The sequence below is a fragment of the Daucus carota genome, chromosome 1 (assembly GCF_001625215.2).
Source record: "Daucus carota subsp. sativus chromosome 1, DH1 v3.0, whole genome shotgun sequence".
In the NCBI taxonomy this organism is placed as follows: Eukaryota; Viridiplantae; Streptophyta; class Magnoliopsida; order Apiales; family Apiaceae; genus Daucus; species Daucus carota.
The window spans coordinates 40,689,432-40,707,709 of record NC_030381.2 but is presented as its reverse complement, the minus strand read 5'-3'; the positions used below and the strand labels follow the sequence as shown (position 1 = coordinate 40,707,709).

General features: G+C 33.3%; 3 protein-coding genes across 3 annotated transcripts; 1 reads left to right on the top strand and 2 right to left on the bottom strand.

Annotated features, from left to right (window-relative positions):
• Positions 1-4,632: 4,632 nt before the first annotated feature.
• On the top strand, positions 4,633-6,664 carry LOC108205134 (zinc finger protein CONSTANS-LIKE 4). The gene is made up of 2 exons (XM_017374945.2): positions 4,633-5,664; positions 6,147-6,664. The coding sequence occupies exons 1-2, from the start codon at positions 4,813-4,815 to the stop codon at positions 6,462-6,464; spliced, it is 1,170 nt and encodes a 389-aa protein (XP_017230434.1). The 5' UTR covers positions 4,633-4,812; the 3' UTR covers positions 6,465-6,664.
• Positions 6,665-8,910: 2,246 nt separating this feature from the next.
• On the bottom strand, positions 8,911-10,107 carry LOC108222719 (NAC domain-containing protein JA2-like). The gene has a single exon (XM_017396616.1). It carries the CDS (start codon positions 10,105-10,107, stop codon positions 8,911-8,913), a length of 1,197 nt encoding a protein of 398 aa, XP_017252105.1.
• Positions 10,108-16,940: 6,833 nt separating this feature from the next.
• LOC108222713 (NAC domain-containing protein 71-like) lies at positions 16,941-17,846 on the bottom strand. The gene has a single exon (XM_017396603.1). The coding sequence runs from the start codon at positions 17,844-17,846 to the stop codon at positions 16,941-16,943; it is 906 nt and encodes a 301-aa protein (XP_017252092.1).
• Between the last annotated feature and the right edge of the window lie 432 nt (positions 17,847-18,278).

The following is an 18,278-nucleotide window of genomic DNA, read 5'->3' as shown; positions in this document are numbered from 1 at the left end:
AAGTTATAATATTTTTGCAATAATAATGTCAAAAAAGTAGTACAATTGTTAAATTCTTTTAATAAAATTGTCAGGACTCAAGATCATATCTGAACTCATTTTCACCTAGGGCATTCGTCTGAGTACATTTAATATATTCGAATCAATATGAGTACGTAAAAAAATCCATCACATAAGAAAACCTAAATTATGGATGTCATTTGCTTTAATTTGAAGACTCAAAGACGGTGTCTCATTCATAATTATCAATCATCACTTGATTTTGTCACCCATATTTTACTTTTCATAAATGAATAAATCATCTTTTCTTTTTCAACCCAAATCTGCAACCATGTCACCACCGCTGACCTTTTTCGCCCTCCCCTTTCTCCCATCCTCTGGCTTGATCAATTCCCCTAAACCAAAACGGTAAGATACTCTCCTTCTCCCAAATACGATATGTGGTGATCATTCCACTATTATTAAATTCATCTTAACTTTATTCATGGGTTTACAATTTTCTAAAACATTATCTTTTTAATACATTATAGTCAGTGTTCTAAAAATCCCCGATTTAACCGATTAATCCTCGATTAATCCCCTGCAAGGTTAGCTATCGATCTCATTTTTGAAATCTGATTAATCCTTATATATATTTCTTAATTGAAGTATATATGATAAATTATTAGAATTAAAATACTATATTACTTTAAATATGAGTAATTATAAAGTTTATGAATATAGTAAATATATTAGTTACTATATAGCTAATATAATAATAACTAAATATTAAATAATATTTTCATATTAAAATAAATCCGATTTTCACACCGATTAATCCTTCCGATTAATCCCCAATTTCCGATTAATCCCTGAATCGGTAGCTCAACCGATTAGGTCCGATTTCCAATTTTGTAACACTGATTATAGTTTGGAATATACAATTACACCTTGAATATCTTTATGTCTATAAAGCGGTGAGATCTAAGCTTCTTAGGGCCAACCTAATCATTGAATAATAGATGTCTTATTCCTCTCTTTCTTTTTACGTTTTTCGTTTGACATGTCGGGACCATGAGACAAATTATAAATTTACGTGTAATTTATAAAGGTGGTGCTAAGTATCTCAAATTTTGTTCTCAAATTTTTTTCCCAAATGACGTGGCAGACACATGGTTAATTTTAATTGGGTGCTTGATATGCATTCATGGGGTCTCATTAGTATTAGTGCGAGTTGAACCAATCATATTTTGCCAGATAGATTTGGGAAGAATTTTTGGGGTATCCAGCATTTTCCGATCTACAAGACCAAATATAGTCATGAGCGATCTTGTTATATATGAGTACTTTAATACGGTGAAATTTTTATATTTAATGCTAATACAAAATTAAAGATATTAATAATTAAAAACGTGCGTTGGCAAACGTGATAAAGATAAATAGGAAAAGTATTAAAAGACGGGAGACACCTGAAGGATTTATGGAGGATGAACATTAACATAAAATTTTGAGATTGCTATTGCTTGGGATTGTCAAGTCCTAATAGGGATGGGCGCGGAGGCACTTCGGAGTGGGGAGTGCTATCCCTCTCCGATCCCCGGATTCAATACTCATTTTCGATCCTGCCCCGAATCCCGAATGTGGATTCTTTTCCTCTTCAATAACTGCCCCGAACGGGGAGTGGGGATTCCGGAAATTTTACTTTTCAATAAAATAATAATAACTTTATAATTTTATAATATATAATATAATTTTTAATAAAAAAACAAACTATCAACTCCTAATATAGTAATAAAATAATATTATCTCATATTTTTTAACATCAAATCATATTAAAATTGATTTATAATATAAATAAAAGATAATCTCAAAATTATAAAATATTTATATTACAATATAATTATAATCGACCAATAAAAATAAATATTAGATCTTTTAAAAATACGATAATAAGTATATATTTTCAATAATTTATTTAATATAATATATATTAATATTACACACACTCTCGGGGTCGGGGAACAGGACAGAGAAACATGAATCCCCAACCTCGTCCCGATCCCCGAATCCCCGACCCGAATGGAGCGGGGCTCGGATGGGGATCGAGCGGGACGAAATAAATGCGAATCCTAACTCCGAACTTAAGCCTATGTTGTGACTTCATAATGGTCAGTGCCACTAACCATTAATATAATTATTAAAAATTTTTGATAGATAACAATAATTTGTTATAAATTGTTATAAATATATTTCTTAACTCATGGGAATCATTGATCGTTATGACTTTATAGGGCCTCAACTCGTAAGACACCTATTGTTTACGGTTAGTTTGGTCATAAGATGCTTAGATTTTACAGCTTCATAAGCACAAAAATATTAAAGATGAAAATTACATATTCTTTTTTTTTTTTTTTTTTGTATGGTCTACATAATCGTAGATAAATTGTATCGAAATACAATAAACCGCAACCGGGATTTCTTTCTTTCAAGAAAGTTTATCATCTAACCGAAAGCCATGCAAGTATAACTCCGGACGTTTAGACAATAAAGCTTAAATGAATGAGAAAAGAATACCCATACAGCTCGCTTACACAGTATCCTGAGAAAAAACAATCAAACAAAATATAAATTAATATACAAGAAAATCTAATAAAAACAAAAACAAAAAAATAGAGAGGAAATATATATATATATATATATATATATATATATATATATATATATATAATACGTAGAATTATTAATAAATATCTAACCAAAGGAAAATCCTTTGGTTAGACACATTAAAATTTAATAATTTAACTGAAGAATAAAAATTGAAGTTAACACGTAATTAAATATATTAAATGCAATGACCATCAAAATGGTTAAATAAGCCATAAAAATGGCACTAAAAGCCATTATAGGCATAAAATGTCATCAATAATGACCCCCATAAATGGTACTAAATATTCATAAAGAATATTTATTCAATCACAATTTAAAACGTAACTAATACAATTAAAACTAATAAAGATAAATAATGAACATCCAATAAGAGAGATCCCGTAATTAAAGTCAGTCCAAATTAAAATTAAATTATTGCCTTAAAAATCAAACAATCATGATAAATTATGAATTCATAAAATTTAAAATTTAATCCTTAAGAAGATAAATAAAGAGCATCATAAATGTTATTAAATATTCATAAAGAATATTTATCAAGATATATTCCTTTCCAAAATTAACCGAAAAAATTGAATACTTGCATTTTAAAAAATTACATATTCTTAGTCACTATGAATGCACCAAAAATGAGAAAGTTTTAGAATATAGTACACCGAGAATAAAGTTAAGAAGAATTTAATAGCAGTAGAATTTTGTAACCATAACTATTAAACATTAAAAATATTGAACGAAATTATGATATCTTACTCTTACAGCATGTAAGAAAAATTGCAAGACTTGAACCAAGATCGAAGAATCCCAACACAGAAATAGAAATTTCGAAATCAAATTCATACATAAACTGCATAATTGTTAATATTCTCCCAAATTAACAGCTTCGAGCTTGTTCAGGTTTCATGATTAAGATATATTTTCTCATCTGATTTTTGAAATCAAATCATTTGATGAACATTAATAGCTCATTTGGGAGTTCCTCAATGCTTATTTTTGTCGTTGAAGCTTCATTTGTAGTTATGCACTGCTTACTTCAAGAAAAGAGATCTTGTGCTTAATATCTGGATGAAATATGACAATATCAACCAATTCTGGATTAAATTGTAGCTTCCAAAGAGGAGAAATGTAAACAAGGATAACACATGTATATAAAGAGAAATGAACAGATCATGGTTATTGTTGAATTTCCATCAAAAGATCCTCATGAGTATGAAATACATTTATAGTAAAAATTTATTTTAAAATCACTATTATAAATAATTACGTTCAACATCATTTACATAAAAGATATATTAAAAAATGATGTTATAATTGGAAAAGGCAAAGTTAAAATCTTAAGTAATATTTCACCGATGTATTTTGTAGTTATCGTCAATTCGTGATAAAGCGCGGATGAATAAACTAATTTTAAAGAAGTAGCAGTATTTTTTAACAAATTACGGGAGAAAAGTAGAAAGCCGAAAAAACTTAGTGTCTTTTTTTGTAACTTCCATTTGTGTTTTGTCTTCTTTTAACGTAACACTCTATTTTTTAATTTAGCAAACATTTTAAATAAAATTATCCATCTACTTATATAAATTATAAATCATATAATATAATGTAAATTAATAACTTAAATATCTTAAACTACTTAATATTTATAATTCATTTTTCTAACTCGAACAAGAAATAAGTTATTTTAAATGTAAGCTAGCTGAACCATCTTATTATAGGGCTGTTTGGTCAGTTTTAAAAGTCCGAGATCTAGGTTTATAAGTTAAAAAATCAAGAATATTAGTTTTGTTTGATGATTTTTACTTTTTTCACAAACACGTTAATCATTTATTAGTCCTAATTTGCTTTTGACTTTTACTTCAATTTTTAGTTTAAAAAATAAACACTTATTTTACAAGTGTACCTATATTGCAAAATGCAGAAAAGTCTCACCAAACCGACCTCTAGGTTGTCTCATGGCAAAACACCAAAAGGGCTCACTTTAGTCTGAGCTTCCACATGGTCCAGTTGCAAAGAAAGGACATTCCCACAAAACACCATTAAATTGACTGTCCAGTTTGGCTAATACTTTGTACACGCAACACCTCCTGATTGGCCATCTCCTAGATATCTCCCACCACCCAATTGAACAAGAGATAAGATGAGATTGGCTAAGACGAGATTGATTGGATAAAAAGCATGTCTAAAAAAGTAAACACCACCTCTACATTCATCCACCACCACACAACACCTTCACCACCACAACCCATTCCAAAATATTTTAGAGAGAAACATAAAAAGCTTCTAGTAATGGGAGTAGGATCCAAGTCATGTGAGTCCTGCAAAACCTCTGCCGCTACTCTCTTCTGCAAAGCGGATTCCGCGTTTCTCTGCGTGGTTTGCGATGGGAAGATTCACGCGGCTAATAAGCTGGCCTCGAGGCATCCGCGGGTCTGGATGTGTGAAGTGTGCGAGAATTCGCCGGCTTCGGTGACGTGTAAGGCGGATGCGGCGGCTTTGTGTGTTGCTTGTGACCGGGATATCCACTCGGCGAATCCCCTGGCTCGGCGGCATAAGCGGATTCCGGTTGTGCCGTTTTACGATGCGGCGGCTGCGAGCAGAGGAGGCGGTGGAGAGGGAGATGATGATGATCAGGATAGGTACTTTACGGATCCGGAGATGGAGGAGGAGGAGGAGGCTGAGGCTGCTTCGTGGTTGTTGCCAAACCCTAATAACCAACCTCTCAGCAACAATAATAATAATAACAATGAGTATTTGTTGAATCATAACCAGGAGCTTGATTGCTCATTTCTCGATATCGATGTGATGAACAATACTGGTAATGCTCGTGTGGTGGCGGATGAGAAGCCGCCTATGAATCTGCTGGATAGTGGTAATTATGGGGGAAATGCGGATGGTGTTGTTCCGGTGCAGTCTTACCAGACACAACCTGCTCCTGCTCTTGTTGATGGCTTTCCGGCGTACAATATGGATTATTGTGGATCTAGACCGTTTATGTACAACTTCAACTCTCAGTCCATCAGCCAAAGTGTACGTTTTTCTATCCACAGTTTTATCCATTTCTTATACAATTTCATGAAAGCTTAACAAGGATTTGTGAAATAGTTCATAGAAGTGTTGCAGATCTGAATTGATAAAATGACTTGATTTAATTATGTCTAAGTATTATTTAACTAACATGAATTATACATGATCATCTTACACTCACGATACAGATTGATATATATGTTGTCTTGCAAGTTGCAACTAAGAAATTAAATGAACAGATGGGAACAAGTTAGCCACAGTTAAATCTTCGAATACACCGATTTTCAATACATATATGAAGTCGAACTCCTGACCTCTCTCAAGGGATACTAGAGCTCAATCACCGCACCAACACCTTGTTGGCAGCTTTAAAATTCTTTGGTGTATAGAGTTCCAGCATTTTATAAGCGGAACCAAGTGGTGAAAGTGTGTAACTTAATTTGTTTATTTAGCATAATTATGATATCAAATTTTGGTGTTTGCAGGTATCATCCTCATCACTGGATGTTGGCCTAGTTCCTGATCACAATGCCATGACAGATGTATCAAACAATATCACCCAACATCCCAACTCAGAACCCCTTCCTAATCCTGTCTCCGGACTCGATAGAGAAGCTAGAGTTATGAGGTACAGAGAGAAAAGAAAGAACCGGAAATTTGAGAAAACAATCAGATATGCTTCAAGAAAGGCTTATGCAGAGACCAGGCCCAGAATCAAGGGTAGATTCGCTAAGCGCTCAGAAATTGATGATGTGGAGGCTCTCATTTCAACGGCCACTTACGGCGTAGTGCCCTCTTATTAAGAGGTGGAGCACTTTTCCATGGTTGCCATTGGCGTTGCAGACTTGCAGCTGCCTGCAACTACTAGCAATATGTCTTGTATATAGTGAGTATTTTTAATTTTGATTTCACAAGCTGGATGATGCATGTATAACTAACTAGTCTTTACTTTTTGGATTGTACGTGTTTTAATAAAATGAAACAAATCAATGTCATTTCCTTAGACTATTGTGAATCTAGGTTTTGTGAATCTAGGTTTTGGGATATGTATGCATGTCGCATGAGCAGTCATAGAGAAATGAAAATCCAACCTGATCAGTTAGAGTTACCAATTCAGGTTTCAACAAAAATTAGATATTAATCAGAAGGATTAATCAAAATGAAAATATTATTTGATATTTAGATATTATTACACTGCTTATTTATTAACAAATATATATTATTATATCACAAATTCTTTAAGTATTCATATTAAAGTAATATACTATTTTAATTTTTATGAATTATTATATATATTTTTATTAAGAAAAAATTAGAAAGATTTATAATCGGATTTCATAAATCGATCAGTCAATCATATTGTTGGGGATTAATAGATTAAATGAGCGATTTTTAGAACAAGTCGAATAAGCAAAACTAGGAAGTCGAGTGGACTTACCTACAGTCTACACAAGTGGACTAGTGAAGATCGGAGGATCAAAATTTTTTAGAGAGGATTGTGTGGTCGTATACGGAGGCGGAGATGTACGAGTCTTATATTTCTCTTGAAGTGAAGTAAATTTCTTCAATCTCAGAGTTAAAACGATCAGTATGAATATGATTTGTCCGTGCCATATTATGTGAACCAGCAAGAATCGAGAAATATGGAATATTGCTCAAAAACACATGGCGAGAGTGTGTTTTTTTGCTTCACAAGACCGAAAAGAAACCGATCATACTCTAGAAACAAATTTATATGCTCAACATGAGGTAGAAGAGCAAAACAAGTTGAATCAAGACATGTAGGAGAGAATAATCAAATACATTTCTATATAATTTCTGAAAGAGTGACGAACCTGAATTATGAGGAGCAGGAATATGATTAATGAATATAAGTAGGAACCTGAGCTAATAACAAAAAAGCTTTGACTATTTTTACAATATGATAGAGAATTTCCTCTCGATATATAACAGTAAGAAGTAAAGTAAGTATATGAGTCCGGAATACTTTGAAAATAATAAGAAAATCGTACATGTATTCATCTAAAACTTTTAACAGATTATTAGTACCAGTTTATTTATAACGGGAAGACAGATATTCTGAATGAATATTTGAAGTGCGGATGAACGACGTGACTCTTGTATTCACGTAAAAAATCAGATAGTATGTCTAAACAGTGGATATATTATTGAAGAAATTGTTTGGTGGGGACCAGAAACCTTATACTCCCTCCGTTTTTTTTTATTAGTCGCTTTGACTTTTTGCACGTATTTTGAGGTGTAATAAAAACGTATTTCTACACATTATTTTTTAAATTTTCTTTTTTTGAATAAAAATATAGATGTTAAACTTTTATTCAGAAAAAGAAAATTTGAAAAATAATACGTAGAAGCATATTTTTTGTACACCTCAAATTACGTGCACAAAGTCAAAGCGACTAATATTTAGGAACGGAGGCAGCATTATTACTTGACTAAAACGTAAAAAAACATTTGTTAGCAGGGGAAGCTCTTTGCAGTATAAGTGACCCTGACGAATCGAATACATCCCGTCATTGATTTCGCTTTGAAAATTAAGTATAATCATCATCCGGTCAAAGAAATTGCCAACAACCAAAGTGTATAAATAACCATAATAAGTGGATAAATTTTGTGGAAGCCTTCACCAAAGAAAGGGACAGGGACAGCCTCATCAATATTTCCAATTCTCGCCACCAATGATATTATTAGCATACAGGAAACTGGAATCTGCATATTACTTGCAACTCTGAAGACAGAACACTAAACTTATATGTGTAAATCATAATGAAGAAAACATTATAGAAAACTCTGAAAACTGACTTTAAAGGGAGAACACAAAAGGGCAAGGGTGGCCATTGCACATTTATTTCACAAGATTCAACAAAAAAAGGGGCAAACATAAAGAAGACCAGACGTTTATCAAGCAAATTGCATCTGGTTTATCAATACATATAGTTGTCCCTGTGCTCTGCATTGAAGATTGAGAATTTGAGATTCTTAGAGCCAAAGTATGATAAGGACCTGAAGCTAAACGTTCTGCTACTTCAGGACTTGTTCTAGACATAACCATGTATCAAAATTAAACATGTTATTCATCAACTATAGAACATGGAACAAATGTTTTTTGTCATTGACACACATATATAGAATATAAGATCACTAGTATAATGTATGATTACTTTAAATGCACCGTTGCTTCTTCCTACTTAAACATTCCTCGCAGTCTTTCTCCCCCCACCTCATCCTCTTCTAGGGACCAGCCTGCCCTTGGCTTTCTTCAACCGGCCATAAGTCGGACAAATCTGGAGAAGAAAAGTCCAAAATCAAATCATCTAACCCTTCCCAAGCTCTGTCTGTTGCTGAAACATCAAGATCTAGTCCCAAATTCCAGAAGTCATCTAGAATTTGTTGGTTGCCTTCTATGTTATCATCTGCTTTATTGTTAGCCTTTACCGCTTCAATACAAGGAGCGTCTGCTGTTATGAAGTCCTGAATTTCATGAACACCACTAGAAGAGTCATTATCTACCCCATCCGAACCCGTGCATGCTCCATCTGTCTGTCCATTCTTTCCACAAATCATATTCGCTACCTCGTGCTCTTGGCCTTGATCTTCAACCGGCCATAACTCAAACAAATCATCTACCCAAGCTGTGTCTGTTGGTGAAACATCATGATCTAGTTGCAAATTCCACAAGTCATCTAGATTTTCTTTGTTGCCTTCCATGTCATCATCATCTGCTTTATTGTTAGCCTTTACTGCTTCAACACGAGGACCGTCTGCTGTCATGAAATCCTGAATTTCATAAACCCCACCACAAGAGTCATTAGCTGCCCCATCCGAACCCGTGCATGCTCCAGCCGTCTGTCCATTCTTTCCACAAATCATATCCGGTACCAAAGCTTTTGCACCGATCCTGACTTCCTTGACAATCTTACACAGTACAAACTTGTCGTTTCCAAAAAGCGAATACTCGTGCATGATCCAGTGACCATGATCGCTATCATTATTAATCTTCTTCTTCCCCTTCTTGCCCTTCTTGTCATCACTATCTTCATAAAACGTTAAGAGTTTATTGTATCCGATCTTCTTACCTGCCTTGTCCTTCACGACAGGATTATTCTGACCCGTCCATGAACCGCGGCCACTTCTCCTTATCACACGGCTCTTCTTCTTTCTCAACTCCGTAAACACATAGATAGTCTTCTTAGTTTTGTTCAACGAATCAGAAGAAGATGTCATCCAGTAAGGATTATCATCTTTGAGAACCTCCCACGGCATCAGATCATCGTCGTAAATCTGCAACTCTGTCATTAGATGATTGCACTGGAGTGGCCTTCCCTCGATCTTTTCTGTCAGGTAGTACGTAACAAGTTCTTCATCGGAGGGGTCGAAGCAAACCCCCGGGATCTTCAAACATTCGCACTGGCAGCCTTCTCTGTCCATTCTTCGAGAAATAATTTCTCTGGTGTATATTAGCTTGTAGATTTTCAGAACGTATATGATGAAGCAGCAAGTAGGGTTTGTGATAATATATCCCTTGCCTGCCAATTACTTGTGACGGAGGTTATGCAAGCTTAACCTTACTGTAAACGGACTAGCATTTTACCCGCGAAGCATCGAGGGTATCTTTTTAAATAAAAATAATAGAGTAATATATACTCAGATTATTATATCATTTATAAAATTGTATAAATAAATGATATTATTTATTAAATATTTTATATTTGATCAACTATAAATACCCCATGGATTACCTTAAATATATAATAATTCATACATTCAATCAAATATTACATAAGAATTGACTAATAATTCAAGGATCGAAAAATGCAAAACTCATAATTTCGAAACTCAAAATGTGAACAATATAGATTTTAGTTTTATCATAATCCCTGAATTTATTGCGATACTGATTTGGTATTAGTGTTCTTTTCGATCCCGTCCGGACGGAGAATAAAGATCTCCGCAAGGAGCTGCTATATTTTATAAATATTTTAAATTAATTGATGTATATTAAAATATATTTTAAATTAGTTAATTCATTACTCTAATATGAAACAATATTTAATTATGGTATAATTAAAAACAAACATAAAATTATTCATAATATATCACATTACAATATGAAATAATAAAAACTAAAATTGAATAATAATGGTACATATATATATTTTTTCATCATTTATGTGATATTTATGCGTAATATTTTTTTTATAACATATATGAGGATTGGGAGACCGGATAGAGAATGAGAAGAGGAGGGGGCGAGGAAATCAGTAATCATAAATTTTTCCAATTTTCCGTCATCCTCGATAAAGGATTGTCGGATTGAGGTCGGTCGAATTAAATGAGTGCATCCTATAATATTAATCATATTATTCTATTATAGTTATATAATTTGATTAATACGCATAATATCTTTTTCATATACATGATTAGTCTTTATAATCATATTTTAGAAAATTTTACTCACCTAACTTATCAATGAAATATATTGATCTTTAAATTTAATGAAGTATATATATCGTAAAAGTGTAAATTTAAAAATTAACTAATAAAAATAAAATTATTGTGAAGTTAAAAAGACGGATATATTTGATTTTTATATATAATTTCAAGCAATGAAATAACGGAATTTTTTGTCTTGAAAGATTATAAATAGTTATTGCGAGATTTCCAAAAATCATCCAAACTTTTTTTTACGTTGAAGATATGATCCCATTCTTACTAGTCTAATAATTGATAAGGATGTGATCCCGTACTTGTGCTAACAACAAACACCATGCATTTGCGAATATTAATTTGAAAATATCAAATATATAAGGGTAAAATCGTAGAAACAAAAATTCATTAATTTTCGATAAATAAGGGAAAAGGATGTTTTTTGTTTATCAAACACTTATTTACCCCTTTTTCAGGAAAGAGTAAAAGTTGTTATCCAAACGGAGCCTTAACAAGAGCATCCACCCCCGATGTTATTGGCTAAATTTTTTTGATTAAAATAATATTAAATAATGATTATATAAAATTTGATGAAACCGTAACGGTAAAGCGGCATGCTTGATGATATTTATGATTATATATTAAAAGTATTAGATTATTTTTATTTTAAATTTTTTATAAGAAAAATAGATTATTTTATTATGCTAACAAATGATATAATATCTCATTATAGTCCGGAGGATTTGACAAATATGACAAATATCATGGAATTGTCTAAAATTTTAGATAAGATTAATGAGGGGGTTGGAATGAAGGAATAATGGCCGTGTGGGTTAGCCTAAAAGAAGTTTCTGGCTTAAATTAAAAAAGTGGAATAGAAGTAAAAAGTAATAAGTTCATAAAGTGTTTGGAAAAAAAGCATAAATTAAAAAAGTGGAATAGAAGTAAAAAGTAATAAGTTCATAAAGTGTTTGGAAAAAAAGCAGAAGCGGTGAGAGAGAAGCTAGTATGCTTACCTTCTTAAAAGTGCTTCTACTTTTTTACACAAACGGGTAAAAAAAAGCAGAAGCTAGAAGCAAGCAAGAAGAAAATCAGAAACATTTTAAACTCCGACTTAAAGCCACTCCTATTCAGCAAGCATACCGCAGCTCAAACTAGTCAGCAGCCACGTTCACATCTAACAGAGAAAATTGCGAGTCCGTTAGAATGGACCAGCTTTCTGGTCGACTCTAACGGCTTGATACTAGATTCAGTTTTGCAACCAACCAGTGATTTGATACATTTGGCCGCAGCAGAGTGATGATTTTGATAATATTACCGTTACCCAACTGCTCTTACAGAAGGCAAATCACATAGAGAAGATTCCACATTGATTTTGGTTTGTGTATTTATTTAAGATTCCACATTGATAGAGCTGTCAGCCTCTTACAAGGTTCGGATGGAGACCCTGAGAAAGCTCATATTATGCTGATGTTAGCACATGATCTGCAGAGATTTAGTTCATGCTACCGCATGCTCTATAGCCAAAGTCGGTTGTAAATGACGAGCCATTGCCACATCATGACTCGAAACAAGGGGAATATGATACATGAATTACAAAACTTTCCTATAACAATCATATCTATACAGATACATTTCATTTGGTAATTTACAAGGACGGTGGTAAATATTCTTGAAAACATTGTCTTAGATTATTAAGTGTGACAGGTTTTGATTCAAATGAGTCCATACCATTTGCGTAACACTCATCTGCACTCTCTGATAATGCATTTGCCGTCATCTGCAATAATATCACGTCTGCTGTTAGTCACGTATTGATAGAAAAGGATTTATATTTTCTCATAGTCGATGATAATGCATGAAGCAATTAGTGCTGATAATGAAAATGCAAGGCCTACTTAACAGAGTACAAATTTTTAAGTATACTGTAAACATAAGAATATAAAAGACTGAGGCTAACTCCTTTTTCATTACCCTCTTTATGGGATTTGCAGCTCTTTATCTCTAGGCTTAACATGTAAATAAAACTTTTTTATATTTTATACAGACATATCACCAAGTAACCAACAAGCATGAAGCATCTTGTATAACATAACAGCTTAGCGGTACGCGTGAATATACCAAAACATGGGGAATAAAGTAGAAATTATGTTTCAGACAAATTGGGTGGAAAAATAGCTGATAACTATTCGCTGGACTGTACCTTTTTATATTTGTAAAAATAGATACAAATTGAATAAAGAAGATCTGTGCCACTGCTACTTCATTGAGTATTCTGCTGTTAATGTGTTAAGCTCATTCGGAATACAGAGCCCAGAGGTCGCAATCTTGTGAAGCTAATATCCCAATGCCAAAATAATTAAATGATAACTACACCTAGAAGTTTTGTTTGGAGGCCGCGAGCATCGCAAGTCAGATAATCAATACGGGAAGATTAATTCCCTAAAGGTACTTCCCTTCATATTGGAAAATGACATAAGATATACTACAGTTTTTTGTTGACTCTGGTTAAATCTGAACAGAGCCTATTCAGATGTTATGCTATGTAGTCTAATATTGTAGTCCATATTGGTGCACTATAGTCGTAACTCTTAATGTATAACTAGAATGCATTTTGCGCGCACAGGACAGGAGATAACACAAGGAAATGGATGGCATTCGACAGGAAAAAAACTTATGCACTTATTACTGGGAAATGAAAGGTTCAGTTCTTACTGCAGTGATAGGAATTCTATTTCTGGAAGACAAAGATTGTTGTCCATTTGTAATTGAATCTGGAATAATTTACACTTTGTATCCCGTAAGTTTAGGCGTTTTTCGATTTGTTCTCAAACAAAATTTCTTGTCAATATATATATATGCGTCCAAAATCTTAACCAGCCATCACTTCTAGACAAACCAACAGCATATGCAAAACAGTTTTCAACTAATGGTGAGATCTTTATGCAAGGTATAGTGACAATGGTGTACACATGCTGCAAATTACAGACTCTACTCTATCTGTTAATCTTTTGCTAAATAATGTATATGTATAATCTTAAAAAGATACTATTAATCAATAACAACTTAAATATGAATTTAACTTAAGGAAGCAGGAATCAATAACAAATGTTTTTTGACATTAAGACACAGAGAATATAAGACCACTAGTATAATGATAACTTTAAATGCACCCTTGCTTCTTCCCACTTAAGCATTCCTCGTTGTCTTTCACCCCCTACATCATCCTCTTCTAGGGACAAGACTGCTCTTGGGTTTCTTCAACCGGCCACAAGTCGAACAAAAGTCCAAAATCACATCATCTGACCCGTCCCAAGCCGTGTCTGTTGGTGAAACATCATCATCTAGTTGCAAATAATTCCACAAGTCATCTACAATTTGTTCGTTGCCTTCCATGTTATCATCTGCTTTATGCTTAGCCTCTACTGCTTCAATACGAGGAACAGTATGGGTTTTAGTTTTATCATAATTTTTGAATCTATAGCGATACCCATCTAGCATTAGTTTATTTTTCGATCCCCGTTCCAACGGACAATAAAGATCCCAAGGAGCTGCTAAAATATCTAAATATTTTAAACTAATTAATATATATTAGAGTATGTTATAACTTTAGTTAATTCATTACTTTAATATTTTAAATTAATTAATGTATATTTTTAATTTTGATTTCACAAGCTGGATGATGCATGTATAACTAACTAGTCTTTACTTTTTGGATTGTACGTGTTTTAATAAAATGAAACAAATCGATGTCATTTCCTTAGACTATTGTGAATCTAGGTCTTGGGATATGTATGCATCGCATCGCATGGGCAGTCTTGCAAAAATGAAAATAGGACATAATCAGTTGAGTCAGGATTCATTAAAAATCAGAGATTAATCAAAATGAAAATCGGATGTATTTCAGTATTAAAAATTATTTAATATTTTGTTATTATTACATTAGTTATTTATTAACAAATACATGTTTATTACATCACAAATTATTTAATTATTCATAACTAAAATAGTATAGTATTTTAATTTTAATGAATTATTACATATACTTCAATTTAAAAAAAATTATAAAGATTAATTGGATTTCAAAAATCGAATCAGCCGATCAAATTGTTGGAGATTAATCGATTAAATTATGGATTTTTAGAACAAGTCGAATAAACAAAACTGGGAAGTCGAGTGGACTTGCTTACGTAGACAAGAAACACATGGCGAGACATTTATGAGTCTGATATATCTCTTGAAGTGAAGTAAACTTCTTCAATCTCGGAGTTTAGAGGATCAGTATGAATATGATTTGTCCGTGTCATAAACTAGCAAGAATCGAGAAATATGGAATATCGCTCAAGAAACACAGAGAGTGTTTTTTTGCTTCACTAGACCGGAGAAGACACAAATCATATTCTAGAAAAACAAATTTATATGCTCAACATGAGGTAGAAGAGCAAAACAAGTTGAATCAAGACATGTAGGACTGTAGGAGAGAATGATCAAATACATTTCTATATAATTTCTGAAAGAGAGACTAACCTGAATTATGAGGAGCAGGAATATGATTAATTAAAAATAAGTAGTAATTAAGAAATAACTCCCCCAAACCACACTAGGAACCTGAGCTAATAACAAGAGAGTTTTGAATGTTTTTACAATATGATGACATTTTTTCTCGATATATAACAGTAGGAAGTAAAGTACGTATATGAGTCCGGAATTTTTTGAACATAATAACAAAATCATACATGTATGCATCTAAAACATTTAAGAGATAATTAGCACTAGTTTATTTATAACGTGAAGATAGATATTCTAGAATGAGTATCTAAAGCGCGAATAAACGACATGACTCATGTATTCACATAAAAATCAGGTAGTATGCCTTTTAGTTAGCTCGTATGTCTTTTAATTATAAAAAACCGAGGATAGATTGTTGAAGAAATTGATTGGTGCGGAAACGAAACCTTATATTGTTACTTGACAGAAACCAAAAGAACATTCGTTAGCAGGGTACCTCTTTGCAGTATAAGTGACCCTGATGAATCGAATCCATCCAGTTATTGGTTTCGCTTTGAAAATTAAGTATATTCATCATCCGATCAAAGAAATTGCCAGCACCCAAAAGTGTATAAATAACAATAGCAAGTGGATAAATTTTGTTGAAGCCTTCCCCAAAGAAAGGGACAGCCTCATCAGTATTTCCCATTCTCTGCCACCAATGAAATTATCAGCATACAGGAAACTGGAATCTGTATATTACTTGCAACTATGAAGACAGAACACTACACTTAATTATATGTATAAATTATAATGAAGAAAACATTATAGAAAACTCTGAAAACTGACTTTAAAGGGAGAACACAAAAGGGCAAGGGTGGCCATTGCTTAGACCAGCAGCACATTTACACTGAACCATTATTTCACAAGATTCAACCAAAAAAAGGGGCAAACATAAAGAAGACGAGACGTTTATCAAGCAAATTGCATCTGTTTATCCATACATAGAGTTAAAAACTATAGCAGCAATCTTCTGTCTATAAATATCATGTACATTGTCCCTTTGCTCTGCATTGAAGATTGAGAATTAAATATTCTTAGAGCCAAATTAAAGTATGATAAGGACCTGCAGCTAAACGTTCTACAACTTCAGGACTTGTTCTAGACATAACCATGTATCAAAATTAAACATGTTAATCATCAACTGTAGAACATGGAACAAATGTTTATTGACATGAACACACAGAAAATATAAGAACACTAGTATAATGATTACTCTAAATGCACCGTTGCTTCTTCCCACTTAAACATTCCTCGTAGTCTTTCTCCCCCTACCTCATCCTCTTCTAGGGGCCAGCCTGCCCTTGGCTTTCTTCAACCGGCCATAAGTCGGACAAATCTGGAGAAGAAAAGTCCAAAATCAAATCATCTACCCAAGCTGTGTCTGTTGGTGAAAAATCATGATCCAGTTGCAAATTCCACAAGTCATCCAGAATTTGTTTGTTGCCTTCCATGTCATCATCTGCTTTATTGTTAGCCTCTACTGCTTCAATACGAGGAACGTCTGCTGTCATGAAATCTTGAATTTCTTGAACATTATCTGCCCCATCCGAACCCATGCACGCTCCATCTGTCTGTCCATTCTTTCCACAAATCATCTCCGGTACCTCTTGCGTTGTTGTTCCTTCATTAGTACACAGCACCGAAGCTTTTGCACCCATCCTCACTTCCTTGACAATTTTACATAGAACAAACTTGTCGTTTCCAAAAAGTGAATACTCGTGCATGATCCAGTGACCATGATCGCTATCATTATTAATCTTCTTCTTGCCCTTCTTCCCCTTCTTGTCATCACTATCTTCATAAAAAGTTAAGAGTTTATTGTATCCAATCCCCTTACCTGCCTTGTCCTTCACGACAGGATTATTCTGACCCGTCCATGAACCGCGGCCACTTCTCCTTATCACACGGCTCTTCTTCTTTCTCAACTCCGTAAACACATAGATAGTCTTCTTAGTTTTGTTGAACGAATCACAAGAAGATGTCATCCAGTAAGGATTATCATCTTTGAGAACTTCCCATGGCATCAGATCATCGTCGTAAATCTGCAACTGTGTCATCAGATGATTGCATTGGAGCGGCCTTCCCTCGATCTTTTCTTTCAGGTAATAGGTAACAAGTTCTTCATCAGAGGGGTCGAAACAAACCCCTGGGATCTTCAAACATTCGCACTGGCAGCCTTCTCTGTCCATTGTTCTTCCTTTCGAGAAATAAATTTTCTGGTGTGTGGCTTGTAGATTTTCAGAACGTATATGATGAAGCAGCAAGTAGGGTTTGTGAGAATATATCCCTTGCCTGCTAAATTACTTGTGAGGGAGGTCATGCAAGCTTAATACTTATAGACTCACACTGACCGGCTTACCTTACTATAAACGGACTAGCATTTTACCCGCGAAGCATCGAGGGTATCTTTTTAAATAAAAATAATAATATATACTCAGATTATTATATCATTTATAAAATTGTTTATCATTTGATATTGTAATATTATAATCATATGAGACATCGATTTTTTTTTTGATATCTGAACTTATTATAAATATAAAATATTCTTTCACAAGCATACATTATTATGAATATCCAAAAATAATTTTGGTTGCAGATTAGACTAGTTACTTGTGCGC